The 19093-nt window shown below is 34.0% G+C and overlaps 2 protein-coding genes and 2 pseudogenes across 2 annotated transcripts; 2 read left to right on the top strand and 2 right to left on the bottom strand.

Annotated features, from left to right (window-relative positions):
- Positions 1-926: 926 nt before the first annotated feature.
- On the bottom strand, positions 927-2164 carry LOC140821311 (LOB domain-containing protein 37-like). The gene is made up of 2 exons (XM_073181777.1): positions 1752-2164; positions 927-1638 (listed from the first exon to the last, which is right to left on the bottom strand). Exons 1-2 carry the CDS (start codon positions 1933-1935, stop codon positions 1178-1180), a joined length of 645 nt encoding a protein of 214 aa, XP_073037878.1. The 5' UTR covers positions 1936-2164; the 3' UTR covers positions 927-1177.
- A 981-nt stretch (positions 2165-3145) lies between these two features.
- LOC140821326 (uncharacterized) lies at positions 3146-4300 on the top strand. The gene is made up of 2 exons (XM_073181798.1): positions 3146-3470; positions 3702-4300. The coding sequence occupies exons 1-2, from the start codon at positions 3146-3148 to the stop codon at positions 4298-4300; spliced, it is 924 nt and encodes a 307-aa protein (XP_073037899.1).
- An 18-nt stretch (positions 4301-4318) lies between these two features.
- LOC140821327 (uncharacterized) lies at positions 4319-10827 on the top strand (annotated as a pseudogene).
- Positions 10828-11540: 713 nt separating this feature from the next.
- LOC140821328 (uncharacterized) lies at positions 11541-14877 on the bottom strand (annotated as a pseudogene).
- Between the last annotated feature and the right edge of the window lie 4216 nt (positions 14878-19093).

Consider the following 19093-nt stretch of genomic DNA (forward strand, 5'->3'; position numbering starts at 1 on the left):
TATATTATTTATCATCAAAATAATAAAATTACACAAAAAATATAATTTCTGGTATATATACGAATCTCAGTGGAATAAACATTGACGCACGTCTCTTACACGCTCCGAAAGCCAACTCACTCTTTCTTGCGATATATATCTGTCTTGAGTGAGTCTCATGTGAGACCGTCTCACGGATCATAATCCGTGAGACGGGTCAACCCTATCCATATTCACAATAAAAAGTAATACTTTCAGCATAAAAAGTGATACTTTTTCATGGGTGACCCAAATAAGAGATCCGTCTCACAAAAACGACCCGTGAAACCGTCTCACACAAGTTTTTGCCATCTGTCTTTGCCCCTCCAAGAATTAAGCTGTTGTGTCCGCCGAAAGGTCCCCAAACACAATATTTCATTCATTCATAAAAGCCAATTAGACACAGTTCCTATCACAACTTTCTTCCAATTAATATTTTGGGGTTTATATATATATATATATATATATATATATATATATATATTATAAAGAGAAAATATATTGAAGAAATGTCCAATAATTTTCTTTGGATAAGTACGAATGGCTAGTTAATTTCCAAACCCCACGTAATTCCTGGACCATTCTGAGTTGTGGTAGAGTCAGCATTTGACCCCCAAGAAACCAGGATTAATTGCATCTTTCCAATGGGATTGGGATTTTGGGTTTGATTCTTCAATAATTCCTTAGGATCGAATGAAATTAATTATCTGGCAGCAAATAATATATTATATAGAATTTCATTATTTTTTCTCAAAATTTTCAGCCACTGATCACGATCACTTATTGATAAAATTGGAGAATATATGAGCTTACCATAACTTGTTTATCAATTCTATGTGTGTGCGCGCGCACACACGATTAAGAATGAGAGTAAGAATAAAAAATGAAAGAGTAGAACAATATATAGCTCGAGTCCAACAGTCATTGGGCACAGAATAATTATATTACAGGCAAACATTCATTTTCCCCTCCTTTTCTTTTACAGCTGCACAATAATTAAGAAGAAAAAGAGAGAAATCTCGCGCCTGGGAATATACAATATCTCGCCGGAATTAATAAAATTCCCGGAAAAGTTGTTCTAAGAAAAACAAGAGAAACGAAATGAGAAAAGATGGCAAAAAGCTAATAGAAAAATGTTGTAGCAGCTTTTGGGAGATAACTAAGTGAAGAGGTTCAGAAGTTTAGCTTCATTCGCTGTTTGATCTCCACAAGTTGTCGTCATAGATTCTTCAGAGTTCATCGATGGGCTTCCAAGGCGCCGCTTTTCGGGTGAAGAGTTTGCTTTCTTTCCCTGGAAACCAGCCGATAGACTGAGGTCCAGATCGGATAGCTGCATGATCTTGGCCAGATCGTCGGGGAAACGGCGGCGTTTATGCACCTTGGACCTCGAAATCATGCCAGTGTCTTGAAGCTTGCACGTGTTTGGGCACGCGGAGGAAGCGTCGGGGTTCGATGCATCGCCGAAAAACTGCTGGATTGGCTTCAACGCGCCACCCCGGAGGACGGTCTCCACCGCGGCCTGGCAGACATGCCAGTTCCCGGTCCACAGAAGCCCCACCGCACCGTTGACGGGGTTCACTGTTCGTCCGGCTGCTTCGAAAAGGAGGGACTGAAAAAGAGCTGTGCAAACACAAACAAAACACGCAAAAACACACGTCCCCTTTAGTTTCATGTCTCCTATTTTACATCACCAAAACAAGAAAACCTAGATGATACAAATTGTAAACATTTACCAGGCCTTTGATTTTCTGCGACGTTGGAGATGAAGGACATAAGCCCGGCGCGGCCAAAGAACTTGGCTACGAAGACCGTAGCGTGCCCTTGCGCTTCGGCGCTGTCAATCCACTGTAAACAGGGCCTCAAAACACAAGCCTCACTGCATCCCTTTCGCAGAATCCGGCAGCCATTACAACTCATCTCTACCGAAAATCAAATCTTGCAGAAAACCAACCAACATGCATCAAATAATTTCAAACAAGAGGCAACAAATTAACATTGGCTTGCCACCCAGCTGCGACTCGGCTTCAAGAAACAGCTAGAGGAAGAAACCAGAGAGAGAGAGAGGTATGGGGGAATTGGGAAGTGGGAAGAAGTAAGAGTGGTGGATATATAAAGAAGTGGAGAATTGGAGAAGAGGAAGAGTGGGGTTGAAGTTTTGGAGTAGATTTAACCAGAGTTAGGTTAGTTGAAGGAGGATATGGTTTTCGTCGGGTTGGGTTAGATTCCATTATTCCAAAGTATTGGGCGATAGCGGCTGCGTGTTTCCGCGGATGGACATCCCTCAACCGTTGGATTATCAATCACATCGTGCATATCTAGATTCTAGATAGCTTATTGCTTCTTCTTTTTTTTAATAATTTTCATCATCACAGTCACAAATGTCGATAAGAAAATATTTTCGATCTGTCAACTTTGGATTCGTTTATGCGACAATTTTTTAAATGGCGAAAAAAAAAAACAGATTATATTTAAATATCAAGTTTTATAATTTACTAAATATAATCAAAATCCATAAACAAATATCAAACTTGGAATTTATCTTAAACATCCATTTAATATCATCCTTTAAATTCACCCATCTCATGATTATTCATACGAGAAACAATGAAGTGCTTAAAAAATTAGGAAAAAGCCACTAATGATGGATATATTTGCTCTTGATAATTCTACCGACCAATAACACACAATGATCTTCAAAAATACCACCTAAAATAAGAGTAAAAAAAATCATGACTCATAAAATCAATAACGGAGCCAGGTTTTCATTTTTACTCGTGCTAGAATTTTTTAAACCATAGTTGAGCTCAGAGATGGATTGATATAAGGGCATTTTCAAAAATTTAGCGACGGTTTTTCAAACCGTCGCTAATATTTGCGACGGTTTGTACAACCGTCGCCGATGGGGATCGGCGACTGTTTTAATTATACCGTCGCTACTAGCGACGGTTTATTCAAATGTGAATAAAAACAGTCGCTATTAGCGACGGTTTTTCAAAAAACAGTCGCTAATGGCGACGGTTGTTCCAAAAACCGTCGTACATCCGTCCAATCAAGTCCGGACCATTTATAAGGATGAGACCAAATACATTTTATTCTTGTTTAAGATTATAACTTGAACTATTTTAAAATGGAACATCAATCTGCTGCAAAGAAAGGAAAAACATTGATATTTTCTTTCTTTAAGAAGAGAGATCGTCAAACTAGTGAAGATACTTCAATTCCTACGGTCCTTACAATGCAACATCAATCCAGTGAAAGTCTTCTATTTCCCAATATCCAAATTCCTTCATGTTCCTCTCCTAGAGACGATCATCAGTCTTCGTCTACTTTTATTGAACGAGATCCGGGAAAAAGAAAACAGATATGTGAATATCATGTTAATGTACGAGATGAGATAAGACGTTCATATCTAAATATGGGGCCTTATCAACCAGATATGTTGGAGTATCCAGGTACGAAATTTGGAAGCCAGAATCGTCGTTTTCAGAAAAAATAGTTTCAGAAATTTTATTGGTTGGAGTATTCGCCTTCAACAAATAAGGCATATTGTTTCTATTGCTTTCTTTTCCTGAATGATGTTAATTCATCTAATATCTCGGCATTGATCAATGAAGGATTTGACAATTGGAAAAGGGTAAACCAAGGAAAAACATGTGCTTTTCTTTCCCATATTGGTTCTGCAGCTTCTTCACCTCATACTATGTGTGAGAGAAGGGCTGAAAATTTGATGAGGCCCTCACAACATATTGATAAAGTGATGCATGCACAATCTAAAGAGGAAAAAGAGAAAAATCGTCTGCGTTTGAGCACCTCAATTGTAGCTGTTCGTTGGCTAGCACTTCAAGGTTGTGCTTTTAGAGGTAACGATGAATCTCTATCTTCATCTAATCGTGGAAATTTTCTTGAATTGGTGAAGGCTTTTGCAAAAATGAATATAGAAATTGATGAAGTTGTGCTTGAGAATGCTCCAAAAAATGCCCAATATATCGCTCCAGAAATTCAGAAAGAGATTTTACATATTATGGCCAATAGAGTACGAAAAATGGTTCGTGAAGAAGTTGGAGATAAATACTTTTGTATTCTTGTTGATGAAGCCCGAGATATATCTAAACGAGAGCAAATGGCCATTATATTGAGGTTTGTGAACAATCATGGGATTTTGACAGAAAGATTTTTTGTCATCAAAAGTGTTAGTGACACTACCTCAATGAATTTGAAAAATGAGATATCAAATGTTCTTGTTCATCATGATCTCCATGTTAAGAAAATCAGAGGCCAATGATATGATGGTGCTAGCAATATGCGTGGAGCCTGGAATGGACTTCAAGCATTATTTTTCAAAGATTGTCCCTATGCATACTATGTCCACTGTTTTGCACATCGTTTACAACTGACATTGGTTTCTGCAGCTAAGGATGTTAGTGTTATTTGGGAATTCTTTTCTCATTTGGACAATATTGTTAATATTGTCACTTCTTCTACTAAGCGCATTGCTGAATTACATACTGCACAAAGAAATAAAATTGAGTATATGTTGTCAATTGGAGAACGTGATTCTGGAAGTGGTGCAAACCAGATTGGTAATTTGCAACGAGCAGGAGCTACTCGTTGGAGTTCTCACTATGATTCGGTAAAAAGCTTGATAGGTATGTACACTGCAACTTGCAAAGTTTTTGAAGTTCTCAGTGATCATTCTCCAAATGGAAGAGCTAAGGCTGAAGTTCGGGGGATTTACAGAAACATGGCAAGCTTTGAATTTGTGTTTATTTTGCACTTAATGCATAAAATTATGAGAACAACAGATACTCTTTGTCAAATTCTTCAAAAAAAATCTCAAGACATTTTGACTGCTATCACATTTGTCACTACTACCAAAACTTGCCTTCAAGAATTTAGAGAATGTGGGTGGAATGAATTTCTTCAGGAAGTTAAAGTTTTTTGCTCAAGAAATGAAATTGATGTGCCTGATCTTGATTGTCTATATAAGATTGGACGTTCCTGTCGGCAAACTACAATAGAACATCATTACCACTTTGATGTTTTTAATGCAGCAATAGATTTCATTTTGATGGAGTTAAATACTCGGTTCAATGAGTCATCGGTGGAACTTCTTTCTCTTAGTACAGCTTTAGATCCTAAAAATTCATTTGACTCATTTAACAGTGATGATATTTGCAAGCTTGCGAAGAAGTTTTATCCTGGAGATTTCACAGATCAAGAAATTGTTACTTTGGAGTATGAATTGATACATTATAAACTTGATGTGATGCAGAATTTAAAGGTTTCTACACTTGTTGAGTTGTGTCAGCAATTGACCGAGAGTTGACGGTCAAGTGTTTATGTTATGTTGACTAGATTGATTCATCTTGTTTTGACATTACCTGTGTCTACTGCCACTACTGAGCGAGCTTTTTCAGCAATGAAGCATGTGAAGACGGCACTTCGCAATAAAATGGAGGATGACTTTCTTGCCGATTGTTTGACACTCTATATTGAACGAGATTTAGCTAAACATATTGATGTAAATTCTATTATTGATGAATTTTATGTTTTAAAATCTCGTAGGGCACAACTTTGTTGAACGATATAATGTATTTTTTTTAATAATATATAACTTATCATATTGAGTTCAAGCCCCCCTCAACTTTTATTCTTGGATCCGTCCCTGGTTGAGCTAATATTGACAAATAGAGCCCCGAGTTATCGGAAAATAAGACAAAATTTTATGTATAAAAAATATCAGAAAAAAATTCACCCGGGCGGACCGGGCGGAAACACATGGCTCCGCCCGGGAATAAAACTAACTACAAAGTTATTACCTAGGAAAACCCTCGAAATGGGGAAAAAAAATGATCTTGAATATTTTATTCTGAAATTATGAAAGGAAAACTTATCACTTTGGTCATATAAGTTGACATGTTTCAGATTTTAATCTTGGAATTTGTTAAAGTTTGGTTTTTATCTAATGACTTTATTTTTTTTGCTTTGGTCATTTTTTCCCAAAATCACCAAATCTAACAAATTGGGCTTATTTGACATTCATGATCTCTTACGTCACTCATGTGACGAAAATAATATACATATATACATATATATATATATATATATATATATATATTATATTAAAATTTATATAAGTAAAATAATTTTTTTTCCTCTAATTTTAAAATATTGGATATCATTCATATTTATTTTTTCCATTTATTTTTGCTTAGATGAATTTAATATGTGTAACATGGGTTTTATTTACACCATATGAGCCAAGAAAGAAAGAATCAGTATCAAATAAATAATATTAATTGGGTTTATTGATTTTGAGAAAAAAAGACCCCAAAAAAAAAAATGAATGAAATCAAACTTTGTCATATTAAGAAATTAAAATCCAAAACATTGCAACATACATTACCAGAATCTTAATTCTCTCAAATAACAAATAACCTCAGGAGGGGGGGCATGGAGACTTGAAAAGATTTTTTTTAAAAAAAAAAAGAAGAAGAAGAAGAAGACGACATAAAACCTAAGTACAAATTATTTATTTTATTATATATAAAATGGTTTATTAAGTTTTTAGTTTTTTAAAATTTTAAATTCGAAAATAAACCAAAAAACAGTTTTAACCGAACCATAAAAACCAAAATTTTTGGTCGGATCAGGTTTTTGGTTTAATCATTTGATGAATATCCATAATATCACCCCGTGTAGAAAAAAAAACAAAAACAAAAACAAATATGACATAGTAGAACTAAATTTCGATAACATAGAAGACCAAACTCACAAAAAACAGACATGAAGACCCGAATTTGTAATTTTCCCTAAAATAAAAAAACAATGTTAACTTTAAAACGAAATTTTAAACCTTTTTTTTTTTAAAAAAAGCTAACTAAAATTTAATAAAATTTTCATTTTATATACTTTTTAAATATTTTAATATAACCATTTTATTTTGAAAAAATAATCATTTTAAACTTGATATTTTGTCTTTTTTTTAATTAAAAATACTATTATCTTATTCGGTGATGGGAGAAACTTCATTTATAAATTTTACAGCAACACAATCACCATTAAATAACAAAATATGAATAATTTGGCATGGCCAAATAAAAACATTATCATATCACAACATGGATGTTAATGGATCGGGTATGAGTAGGATTCAATATCTTTCATCTTCATCATCATCCTCATTTATTATACTCGTCTTCATCTTCATCGGGTATATATAATTTAAAGTATTTGAATTGTTAGTTTTATTTTATACTTTATAAGATATCTATAAAATCGGTAAAAATAAAAAATAAAAATTCTTCTACCCAAGATTAGACAAAAGGGGTGAAAAAAGTCACTTGACAATTACAGGTGAACACTAAATTAATCGCACGAGTAGCTATCGAATGATCAAATCAACCGGGATTGTGGAATAAAATTCATTGGATAATTTATTAAAAGTTCGTTCATTATTCCTGAACTAGTGGTTATTAATCTTGTTTATCGGATTGGGTCCATTGTGGATATAGCTTTACCCGGCACCATTACACTTTACCTAATAGTTTTTCCATTTGGGACGTGACATTTAAACTTTAATCCGTATAAAATTGTCATTTATTAAATTGGTTTGTTTTAAATTGTAGTTTTGTATATTGTCAATATTTGGTTCTCATATACTAATTTTGAATTTTTCCAAATATTGTTTTTGTCCTTTTTCGCAAACCACTGCACTCATTTAATATATATCAAATATTATTTATTTGAAACTGATGTTCTCTTACGTGTTCGTGTTGTAAGAATAAAACATATATCACATATGTTAAAATTTATCTACGAAAAAAACGACAAGATTTTTCCTAGTTTGAAATATTAGGTGTGTTTTGCTTTATATTTTTTCTTTATTTTTAAATTAATTTTAATGTGTGTAACATAAACTTTATTCTTATCGTATGAGAATCAAAATTAGTGTCGAATATACAATGAATTAATGACTTCCAATGAAAAAACCAAAAAAAAAAATGTAAGTAAATTGATGAAAACTAAACTTTGACATATTATAAAATAATTAAAATCCAAAATATATAAATATATATGACTAAAATTGCAATTTTCTTTGAATCCTCAAAGTTTCAATGTGAAACTTGTGAATCGTTTCAAGGAATGATTCGAAGTGTTTAGAAGGATAAAATTCTTATCTTTAGGAGTTACGGTCTTTTTATTTGAGAGGGTAATTTTATTACCATGCCAACAGTTTTAAGTGTGAAAAAAATTCTAAATATTAAAGACCATTATCGAATATCTTGTCCAAGAAAGATATGGAAACTACGTCAATGGTGAAAAGATAGCACTAAATGATCCATTTATCAGTCAATTTTTGCTTTACAAATAGGGGAAAACGCAAAAAAAAAAATCCTTCAAAAGTAAGCAAAAATTTGATTTCCTCGCTATCAGAAAAATTTGTTTGAACTCTTTGAGCTACATATTTTTTGAATGAAAATCGTCGAAAATACATTAAAAATATCTGATACAATTATATGATTTTTGAGTACTCAAACATGTATAACAAATTTCGGTGCTAAACAAATCATAATATTTGTACCGGATATAAAACAATTGAAACTCAAATATCATAGATTTGTATCATATTTTCAAAGTTTGATACCAATTTTCATCCGAAAAAGACAAATATGTCATTTATATCAATATTTTTTAATACATGTTTGGATACACAAAAATAATTATTAATTCATATCTGGAACATTTTGTACTTAAATATCATATTTTTTATGTTTTGTACCGATTTTTATCAGAAAAAGACGTTAGCGGAATGCACGCACATTTTGTTATGGATCGGATAATACAAACACATAATAAAGCAAATTTAAGTTAGGATACGAGGATCTAAATACCCTTAGAAAAATGCTTAGGCTTGTGAAAGACATCATGGGAGTCATTTTCATCTCGAAAAGATGTCAATAAAAGTAATTTTGAGTGCACTTTTTGCCTTTTAGAACACAGATCGAACAAAGGTTACAAAAAAAATAGACATAATCCAGTCAACGGTACTCGTGGTTGTAGCGTGGTGGTGCATAGACGTGAAGAAGAAGCCGTGGCAGCAAAAGCTTCCCCTTCACAATCGGTGGGACTCGAAATACCTCCGGTCGCTGATGTTCGAACCGGAGAACTTTTCAGGGTCAAGATGGTGGATTTCAGTGGTGGTGGCATAACCAAAGAAGAAACTGCTCCATGTTTGCTGATACGTCAATTGTGAATTTCTTTTGCATTTTCTTTTTATCTAAGTTACAGAATGTCCATCTCAATTCGCCACTATTATAGCTTTTGTGACCCCAAAAGCATGGCTACTACTCCAGGCAGAGACTTCTAGTACTTTGCATCCGCCAAGTACTAGTATTTATAGGCAGTGATCTGGTAATCCATAAAGAAAAAAACCTTTTTTTTTATCAATTGGGTGTGGAAATTTTAAAAGTATTTAAATAAGCTTATTTAAAACAACTTATAAACTCTAATATCTTATAAGTTGTTTTAAAAACTTATAAGCTGTGAGGTCTTAAGTCCTACCACATGAGGATTCAGGTAAATTGGGAAAAATCACTCCAAAATAAGATTTAACTACACAAAAAATGACAAAATTCCTAAATGTAGCATTACTGGTATGTATTGTCTCAGGCGCATTATCTGAGTCAACCTATAAGAGTGGTTGACACAGATGGGAATCCGGCCAAGCTAGGTGATCTTCTAGCTGTAGGGATATGCAACTTGGGCCCTCTACCTGGTGACGGATGGGGTTTTACGGCGATTTTTGACAGGGAAAATGGTGGTGGATTTCTCACAGACAATTCCCCTTGTGCAACAAAAGCTATATGGAATTTTGAAGGAGCTTACTAGCCTCATATACCTGGTAAACACTCGTGTTGTATTATAAATGATGACCTCTAGATGATTTTGCCTCAACTTTCAGAATTTAAAGCAAACAAAAAACTTGACAGGGGTCAAATTTCCAGGATTAACACACCCTGGAATAGTTGGAACATCACCTTCTTCGGAACTCTCAATGTATGGAACAAACGGGAAGGAGAACTTGAAGAAACTGGTATTCAGTCTCTAAAACAGTTCAAACCTACCGTCGACAGAGGGATGTCTTCTTGGAAAGGTAGTATATTGACATTTCGCAGTAAACAAGAAAATTGATATTGATAGAACGATTCTAATTTCAGAAAAGTGGTGTTATCAATCGCCTAAGCTTTTTCGAGAAATTGTAGCATTTTGGAATATCTTGTGGTGTTTGTAGATTGAGGAAGGAACTCCTCAACGGGACAGAATTGCAAGAAAGGCTGCAAGGACGATTCCTGGGAGAGAAAATGGAGGAAATTGTGACAAAAAAATTAAGCAGAGGTAGGTTCAAAAATATACCTTCCTGTATTTGTTGAAGGAGCAAATCTTAGCACCGGGGATGTGCACTTTTCACAGGGTGACGGTGAAGTGGCTTTTGTGGAGCGATGGAGCTGAGAGGTTTCCTAGAGCTCAAGTATGTTTACTGCATACCTCTTATCATTTTTTCGAATTGATTGCCTGATCTTTTTCCAGTCATTAAAAGAAAGTGAACAAATTATTTTGTATATTTCAAGATACTGATCTCTTCAGCGCAGCACGCATAACTTTGCTTATACACCTGTATGTCATTAGATTTTCACGACATTCCTTCAATTCCTATCAGATGTGAAATTATCTGAGACGGCATGAAAAAGTACCTCAGTCCAATGGGGCCAACTCCTTTGCATGTCAACCCAATCTTCGAGATAGGACCAGTCGAACCAAGATTCTCAGAATTGTTGGTTTTTTAGGGCATTAGTGTCGATGAGAGTGGGCGACAACACTATCTGGACGCCAGTGTTGCTTACATGCGTGCTGTGCTCAACGCCATTGACTTCATCTCCAGATTTGGATACTCTAAAGAAAAGGTCTGCCTCCTGCCCCAATCCGTCCTAATTCAACATCATACAATCGTCCATCATCCGCCACGCTAATGTGACGACCATCTAGAGTATCAGATAATATAGCATAAACTAAAAAAGAAAAGCTTTGGTACTTAAAGTTTCATCTTTTACTTTATACTGAAAGTAAAACTATTTCCGAGCAGGATATTCGTCCAAAAAGGGGCAATGTGCCTACTGGACCGAGACTTGTGAGGATTCCAGGCCTCCCACAGTGCCCTTATGATGGAAACTTGCGCACCACCAAAAATCCCTGAGCTACAGCTTGACCACAATCAAGGAAACAGCCGGGGTATGAAATAAGATGATAACAGTAGGTAAATATGCTGGAATGGTTCATGATGAAACGTTATGTTTGCTGGCTAATTAGGAGACTGAAAAAAAATAACCCAACAAATCCAATATTTTTTGTGTTGATTAAAGACTAGCATGCACAAATAGAATCCAATAATAAATCAAGATACGGGTGAGGTGATCATTAATACTCCAGAAATGCTAGAACATGTAATATAGCAACTTGAGCACGCCATGAATAGTAGTTTTTAACTATTTAATCTGCATGCAAATAGCGAGAAAATGATCCTTCTGATAAGATGCTTAAAATTATCACCCACAACGTCACCATTGTTCCGGCGACATTAACAAAAATCCTAAAGAAAAATCTGCCAATAATCTCGACTAATCATATGGTCCACTCAATAATATATAGAGAGTGTTCGATGATGTTGAAGAGAAGAACACTGGATCCCAAATGCCCATAACCAGAGATCCAACTCGACACTCAAGACCTGCATGAGAAGAAAGTTAACTCAGATTTGTGCTTCAAAGAAAAAGGGTCAAGCATAAATTTCTTCTCGAGCTAACAGAGAGTAATCCCTGCTTTTTATGCAACTCTTCTTGCTCAAAAGTTATTTTAAATTTGTCCCCCAAAAAATTATGTTGAAGCTATGGAAACTATGGATACGAGAACATATACCTCCAATATAATATATCAGATTTGCATAGTAATTAGAATAGAAGGAAGAAGTGAAAAATGTACTATGATCGAAAAAACTGACATGCTTTCCTGATTTCCTGTGGATCGACTCCCTTATTTCCTCCACAGCATGTACTGAACATGCTCGCAGCTCTACCTCCTCCTCGCTTCCAGAATGGATCTCAACATTAGCCATTATAGCATGTGATAATGCACTGCTAAATTTTAAAACTCCGAGCTGTTGAAGTACTGCTGGGACAATATAGTCTGCAAACATTGTCACAGATTCAATGTCATTAAATTCACCAAATTGTTGACCCTTGAAAGATCCCCATAAATCTGCAGCAAATATCTGAGCCCTTTTATACAGAAAAACCTGGTGACCTTTGTACACCGTGTGGTCACGGAATCCTGCAACATTGCCAAAACTTTATCATATACTTCATTTTAGCAATTATTGTAACCCAAGATAAAAAGACTTGACTGTAAGTTAGAGCTGTACGCGTTCTCCTTATTCAAGTCAACATTCCATCATTACCGGGAAAATGTTGGCTGATGAGAGCCACAAGCTTGGCGGCTGATTTCTCACAAGATTCCACAAGTTTTGACGCTTTCCCCTCAAAAGATCTCTCAAGCTCAAATCCCACCTAAGCAACCGGTTGATAAAATAAGCAACTTAACCAAAATAGTGTTTTAAGGGGAAAAACCCTTAAAATTAAAGCAACGTGAAGAACAAAAGGGAACTGAACTAAAAGATTTAAATTTGCACCTCATGCAGTAAGCGCACCCGTTAATCCTCCAAAGGTAAAGGCCTTGACCATTTCAACATTTTACATAGTTCAGGACCTAAGGAAAATGGTTTTCTCTAAAATTCTATGAAGAGGAAACATTGAAACAGTGGAAGGATAGATGATGTAAGGTTAAATATTTCTAGAAAGTGTGGCAAAATAAATGGTTACTCGGGTAAATTATAACTAAAAAAACACAGAGACTTGTAGGAACCTATTCAGCCTTACAAATTTGAAGATAATCAGGTAAATTTTACTTGTCTACATGCATTCTAGAGAAAGAGAACTCCTGACGCAACCATGAGACAATCTAGTAAATACAAGGTTGAGAATGAAAGGTGTAGGCAGAATTAGACCAGTGTACTTTTGCAGCTGATCTGCATCGAACGCAGACTTGTTATTCCGAAGAGCTTCCTTCAATCCGGCAGCCAAATGATCATATTTTAATTCCTTATCTGCCAAAGAAAGGATTGAAGAAAGAAACTAATTTTTCAGAATTAAATATACCGATCAAGCCATATATCATAAAATATGTTAAAAATGTAGTTATCGAAAAAACATAGATGGACAGAACAACAACAGTTGAATTGAACAACTCGATATTGGATACAAAGAGCGATGAAAATATAGATTTAAATACCGGTTCTAGTGTTTATAAGTTTTCTGTCACAGCCATTTGGATGTTACATGATCAAAGTATTGTTTTTCTTTATTTTCTTCTTGTTAGTTGATGAACAACAACACACAAGCAGAAATGGCTGTGTAAGGAGACCACTAAATTCATCATTGGACGAGCAAACACACGACAAGAACAAAACAGACAGTTGTTTTAGAGCAGCTATAATGATAAGTTGAGTTCAAAATACCTGGCCAGAAACAGAAATTAAAGGCGTCCAACACAAAAAGATACTGAACAGTGAGTGGACCGTTATCAAAATAATGAATCCCCTCAAAATCCCATTCCACCTTCGGTATAGAATCCTTAATCGTTTCCGCCACTTTCTCAATGCCTGCAAATTCCATTATTATTAAAAGAACGTCCAACTTCCAATCAAACACATCACACTTTCGACTAGCCCACAAACATAAAATCTAAAAAGAAACTATAGCTCTTTTACACGACTAAGCGGGAGCCAATTTGGCATAATCCATAATTCTTGGAACGAAAACAAAGCAAAAGAGCTCACCTGCCGGGTCGATGGTAACATGGGAAGACTGCGAAGAGACCCATGCAGAGGAGCCCTAACCCCATCCATGTTCTAACCCTGAAGGGATTAGACTGTAATTGTGCGTGAAATTCAACACTAGAATTTGATGGTCGTATTATCATTAAAGGAAAAAACATTAATTTGGCCGCGAGGCCATATTTGCTTCGATGTTTCTCGTTTTTGTATGCATCTGCCTTTGCTTTTCCAAGATGTTGACCACTTGCTCCGCCGACATAATATTAAATTACTTATTTATTTTATTTTTCCGGCAACTTTTATTTATTTAATTAATATATAATCGAAAAAAATATCGACAGAGACATATGAACGAGGTTTATAAAAACATTGGATTACTTTGATTTGGTTTCTTTTTCTTAAATATAATCTTTAGAGGTACTTGGGTCACGATTCTTGATTATGATTCTATAATTTATAGTTCTCATTCCAATTCCATGAAAAGATATTTTTTTTTATAATTTCGATTCCAATATAGTCATGACTTACATCTTAAATTGATTTGAACTGAAATTTATTCTAAATTTCAGTAGAAAAAAACTATAAACTATTTGTCAGATAAAGTGTTTATGACTAATGATACTCAGTGTAAATCTAAGATCTGGTTTCAGCAGGTGAGACTAATTCAAATACAGAATTCAAATTTACTCTAGGCCTGAAATCACGAAGAAGATCGTTAGAAAAGAGTCGGAAGAGTGCCCCGATATAGCCCCTCCGACATTCAAGTCAAAGACCGAGAACATAATGAAATAGCAGTTAAAAGTGCTGCTAAAAGTCAATATAGTGAATAAATGAATTAAACAATATTTATAGGAGAGTATCTGGACCGATCGTCCAAAATCTATATTGAGCCTAACCTTGATAAGCCTAGTCATAGAGTATCAAATAAATAGAAATTATAGTTGTGAGTAGAAGTATAACTTTATTTTCCTATAATACACCAATGCATCACCCCATATTAGATAATCGGTGGTTCGAACTTATTTTGAATGTCGATAGTTCGAAAAGGCAATCATATCTTATTGTTTGTGTTGTATCATATTACCTAAAAACTAGCTAGATGTATCCTTCTTTGGTGCTTGACCCATCTCCACTAAGATTTAGTATCTCCATCTCAGCTTGGTAAATGATATTCATATGGGTAATGTTCTTATTTATTTAGGACATGATATGTGAACCGAGAGATTAATCATTAACACTCATCAATACATCATAGTTGAACGAATGACCGTGTCACGTGCTGAGTAGATAAAAACATCACTCATATGAGTAACATGAAAAAATCATCTATTCTTTTACAACAAACACAACCAATCAAATCATGCAGGCTTCGTATAAATTTTGATATAGTGCTCTTGTTTAGGCTTTGTATTTTTCAAATTTATTAGAAGTGAACCAAGTACTTACGGTTCGATTTCTTTAAATACAAAACCAAACCCAAAAACCGTGTAGAACCAAATTAAAAAAGTTTAATGGTTAGATTCTTTAGATCGAGAATTAGATCGGCCCATTTACGTTTCACGAGCCTCACTTGTACGCCCTTTAACTCAAGTGGCCCAACAGCCCGAAGAAACACGAACGACGGCCCAGTTTAATTTTGGCGCATGATGTGGCTGAGCAGAATTTAAGGCCTGATCCTGCCATGCATGATTTCTGGTACTGCTGCCGTAATCTAAAACTGAAGCTTTTGTTGGATTGTGTTCGATTTTATACAAATATAATTTTATTTTATGGTTGAGTGCGAATCAGGCTCCCGCAAGTACAACTACGTACCGTATGTATCTATATATCTATCTATCCATTATCTGAAATTATTATAAAAATCAAAAGTAAAGTATCGTTCTTCTGGTTTTGTTTCACGGGAAGTCAGAAAACCAATTGAATCTTGCTTATTTACATCGACAATCTCAGATATGATTCTTATGTCAAGAAAAAAGTCGATGTTACAAATATTAAATTCAATCTAAACAAAAAATAAAGCAAAAAAACACTCCATATTTCGAAATAAGAGAAAAACGACTTGTCATTTCCTTTCATTTTTCGTTTAGATAAGTTTTGATCTGTGTAATATATGTTTTTTTTTCCATTTGAGTCGTCCCATATAGGGAACATCGTTGTCAAATAAGTATTATTCGGTGAATTTAGTTGGTTAGAGAAAAAGACTAAAAATCAAACAAATCAAATTACTGATAAAATCAAAATTTGACAAATTACATAACTTAAAAAAATCTACTTACATAATTAAAATTGTAAAATGCATAAAACAAATGATCATTACATTGTTACAAAAAAAAATTCGAATAATAGCGGCATAGAAATGAATTCGTAAAGATAAAGCGCGCAACAACCGAAACAAGTGTGCTGTTTACAGTATGATTATCGTGCAAAAGAAAGCAAAAACAAATAGAGGCCTACAGCTAGCGATATGGTTTTCTTAAAACAGATTCGTCCCCTTCGGTATGTGTTTCGAGATTCCAGAGGACGTCTGTTTCCCAGGATATAACGAGCAGACCAACGGTGATGTCGCACAAATCACTATGCTAGCTAGCGAACAGAAAAATAACTGAACTTTATCAGCGGAAGAAGTAGGAACAGATGTGCAGGAAACATCAGAATGCAGAGATGTAGGAGAAAGTGGATTTCAGTGTGTCTTTTAGGCTTGTCACATCCCCCAGACGAAGCTCCAAAAGCCAGGGCAGACGAAAGGTCTCAATAGCATGTGAAAGGTCTCAACCGGAAAAAAAAACAAAAACAAAAGATGGCATAAACTGGCTAGACGATTTTTGCCTTGATCGGTCGAGGTTGGCTACATATTTTGCATGCATGACCATGGCGAGCTGTGTATCCACCGTATGCGCAAAAACAGTTGTAATAACTTATATGGTGTCATGCATGAATCGAATCAGACATGAAACATAATTACATCATCAATGTTTAGTTTATAGAATAATTATAAAATGATCAAGAAAAAATAAACGCCACCCCCACAAAAGAGAGCTCGATTAATGAACAAAATGGACACATGTACTTAATTACGCGCAAAAAAACTGATTTAAATGCTTCCTTGTCTCCTCCTTATAATCTCGTTTATCGGATCCTAAATTTAGAATAATACTTGGGGTTTGTTGAATTCTCAAAGGACGTGTTACGAAGTTCCTGGTGAAGTATGCCAAATTTTGAGCTAGTAATTTTCATGTTTCATATTTTTAATTATATCATCCTATGAGATTTTTTTACCTTTTCAGACTCATAAATTGTCAAAATTTAATTTTGATCCATTGTATACGTTGTTTTTCACGGCTAGTCCTTTTTTTTTTGGATTGATAACGTGGTGTCAGATTTATTAATAATAATATCCAACACCATACTAGCCATATCTTGATGTTACACTAGCAATATTCAACATCACATTGAATTTCAACGAAAAAAATATAAAAAGTGAAATAAAACAAGGTTATTATGTAAATGTCAAACTTCGACAATTTACATGATGAAGAATAAAAATAAAAAATTACACAATTATTTTTAGTTAAAAATATGATTTTGATAATGAAAATTGGTCTGTTTTAGATTTTACTCTTGTAACTATTCAAAATTTGGATATCATACCGTAAATTAGATTGTTTTTGGTTTTTTTTTTTCTCGAAAGCACTATATTCAACTAATATTGTTTATTTGACATCGATTACTCATATAATGTAAATACATATTACACACTAAAATCCATCTAAGCTAAGGAAAAAATAAACAACAACAATCAATATTTCAAAATACGAGGAAACAGAATTTTCATTTTGTTATTATAGTAACATGAGCCACGTAGGTAAGTATTGATGTCAAATAAACAATATACGTTGGATTCAATGATTCCAGAGAGAAAAGGAAAAAAAAAATCAAGTTATCAGATGAAAACCACCATTTGATAAGTAAATGAATAAAATCCATAACTTGTCAATTTAAGAACCAAACTCATTTTTACAAATTTTCCCTATGTATGAACACATGTGGTATATATATTTGGTGATGATACGAAACTAAAAATTATGCAAACATATAATTCCTAATAATATAATATGTTAACTTTATAATTCATCACATATGTGTGTCAGTGTGTGAGTGACTCGAGATAAAATTATAGATAAGTAAAATTATTTCATCACGGGTGGATACGAAATATTCTCGATCATTCATATAAGACATCTCAACTCTACTCAAATATCATTTAATTTTATTATTTTGTGACAATACGAGAATTTGATTTTTCTTGTGAACATGTGTTGATAGGTTATATGGACATTGATTAGTCCAATGTTTGCATGGATTTTACATGTATTTCCCAATTGGGTAGTCCTCTGAATTTATACATTGCAATTCATGTTGCAGCGTTGAATGCCCAACGTGAGTGAAATGTCCAAAATTTCTTGATATATCATGAACACTCTTTTCCACAAGTGTCATACCTGAGCCAAAGTCCGATTTTGACACCAACGGCCTAAAATCATGTACATGGGGAAACAAAATTGGATAATTCTTGTGTTTTCTGACTTTTGACAATTTCAATTATTTTTCATCGTACAGTAAATATAACACTATACATATAAGAGTCAAATCGAAAAAAATAATAAAATTATAAATATATATATATATATATATATATATACTAAAATTGAAATTTAACACCACAAAAAATCAAAATTGTAAAAAAACAACTATTCAAAAAAAAAAAAAATCACTTCAAAAACGAACCTGAACTTTGGGAATAAAAAATACAGACACACAATCACATCTATGTACTATGAATATAAACAGGGATTTGACTCATGCAGGGGAGTCGGACACTTGGCGTAGAAAATGTCAAAAACTATGCACATAAAAAACAAAACGCAGAATTGACAGCTCCTCAGCCCTTCCTAAATACGTCCCCACAACACATTTCTCAAGCACTAAACCAAATCTACACTAGATCCATGAACATATATCTTGTCACCCCTGCTATACGTAATTAATATATATATATATATATATATATATATATATATATATATATATATATATATATATATAATTACTTTTCTTCATATATATATATAT

This window comes from Primulina eburnea, unplaced genomic scaffold (assembly GCF_022965805.1).
Source record: "Primulina eburnea isolate SZY01 unplaced genomic scaffold, ASM2296580v1 ctg507_ERROPOS390280, whole genome shotgun sequence".
In the NCBI taxonomy this organism is placed as follows: Eukaryota; Viridiplantae; Streptophyta; class Magnoliopsida; order Lamiales; family Gesneriaceae; genus Primulina; species Primulina eburnea.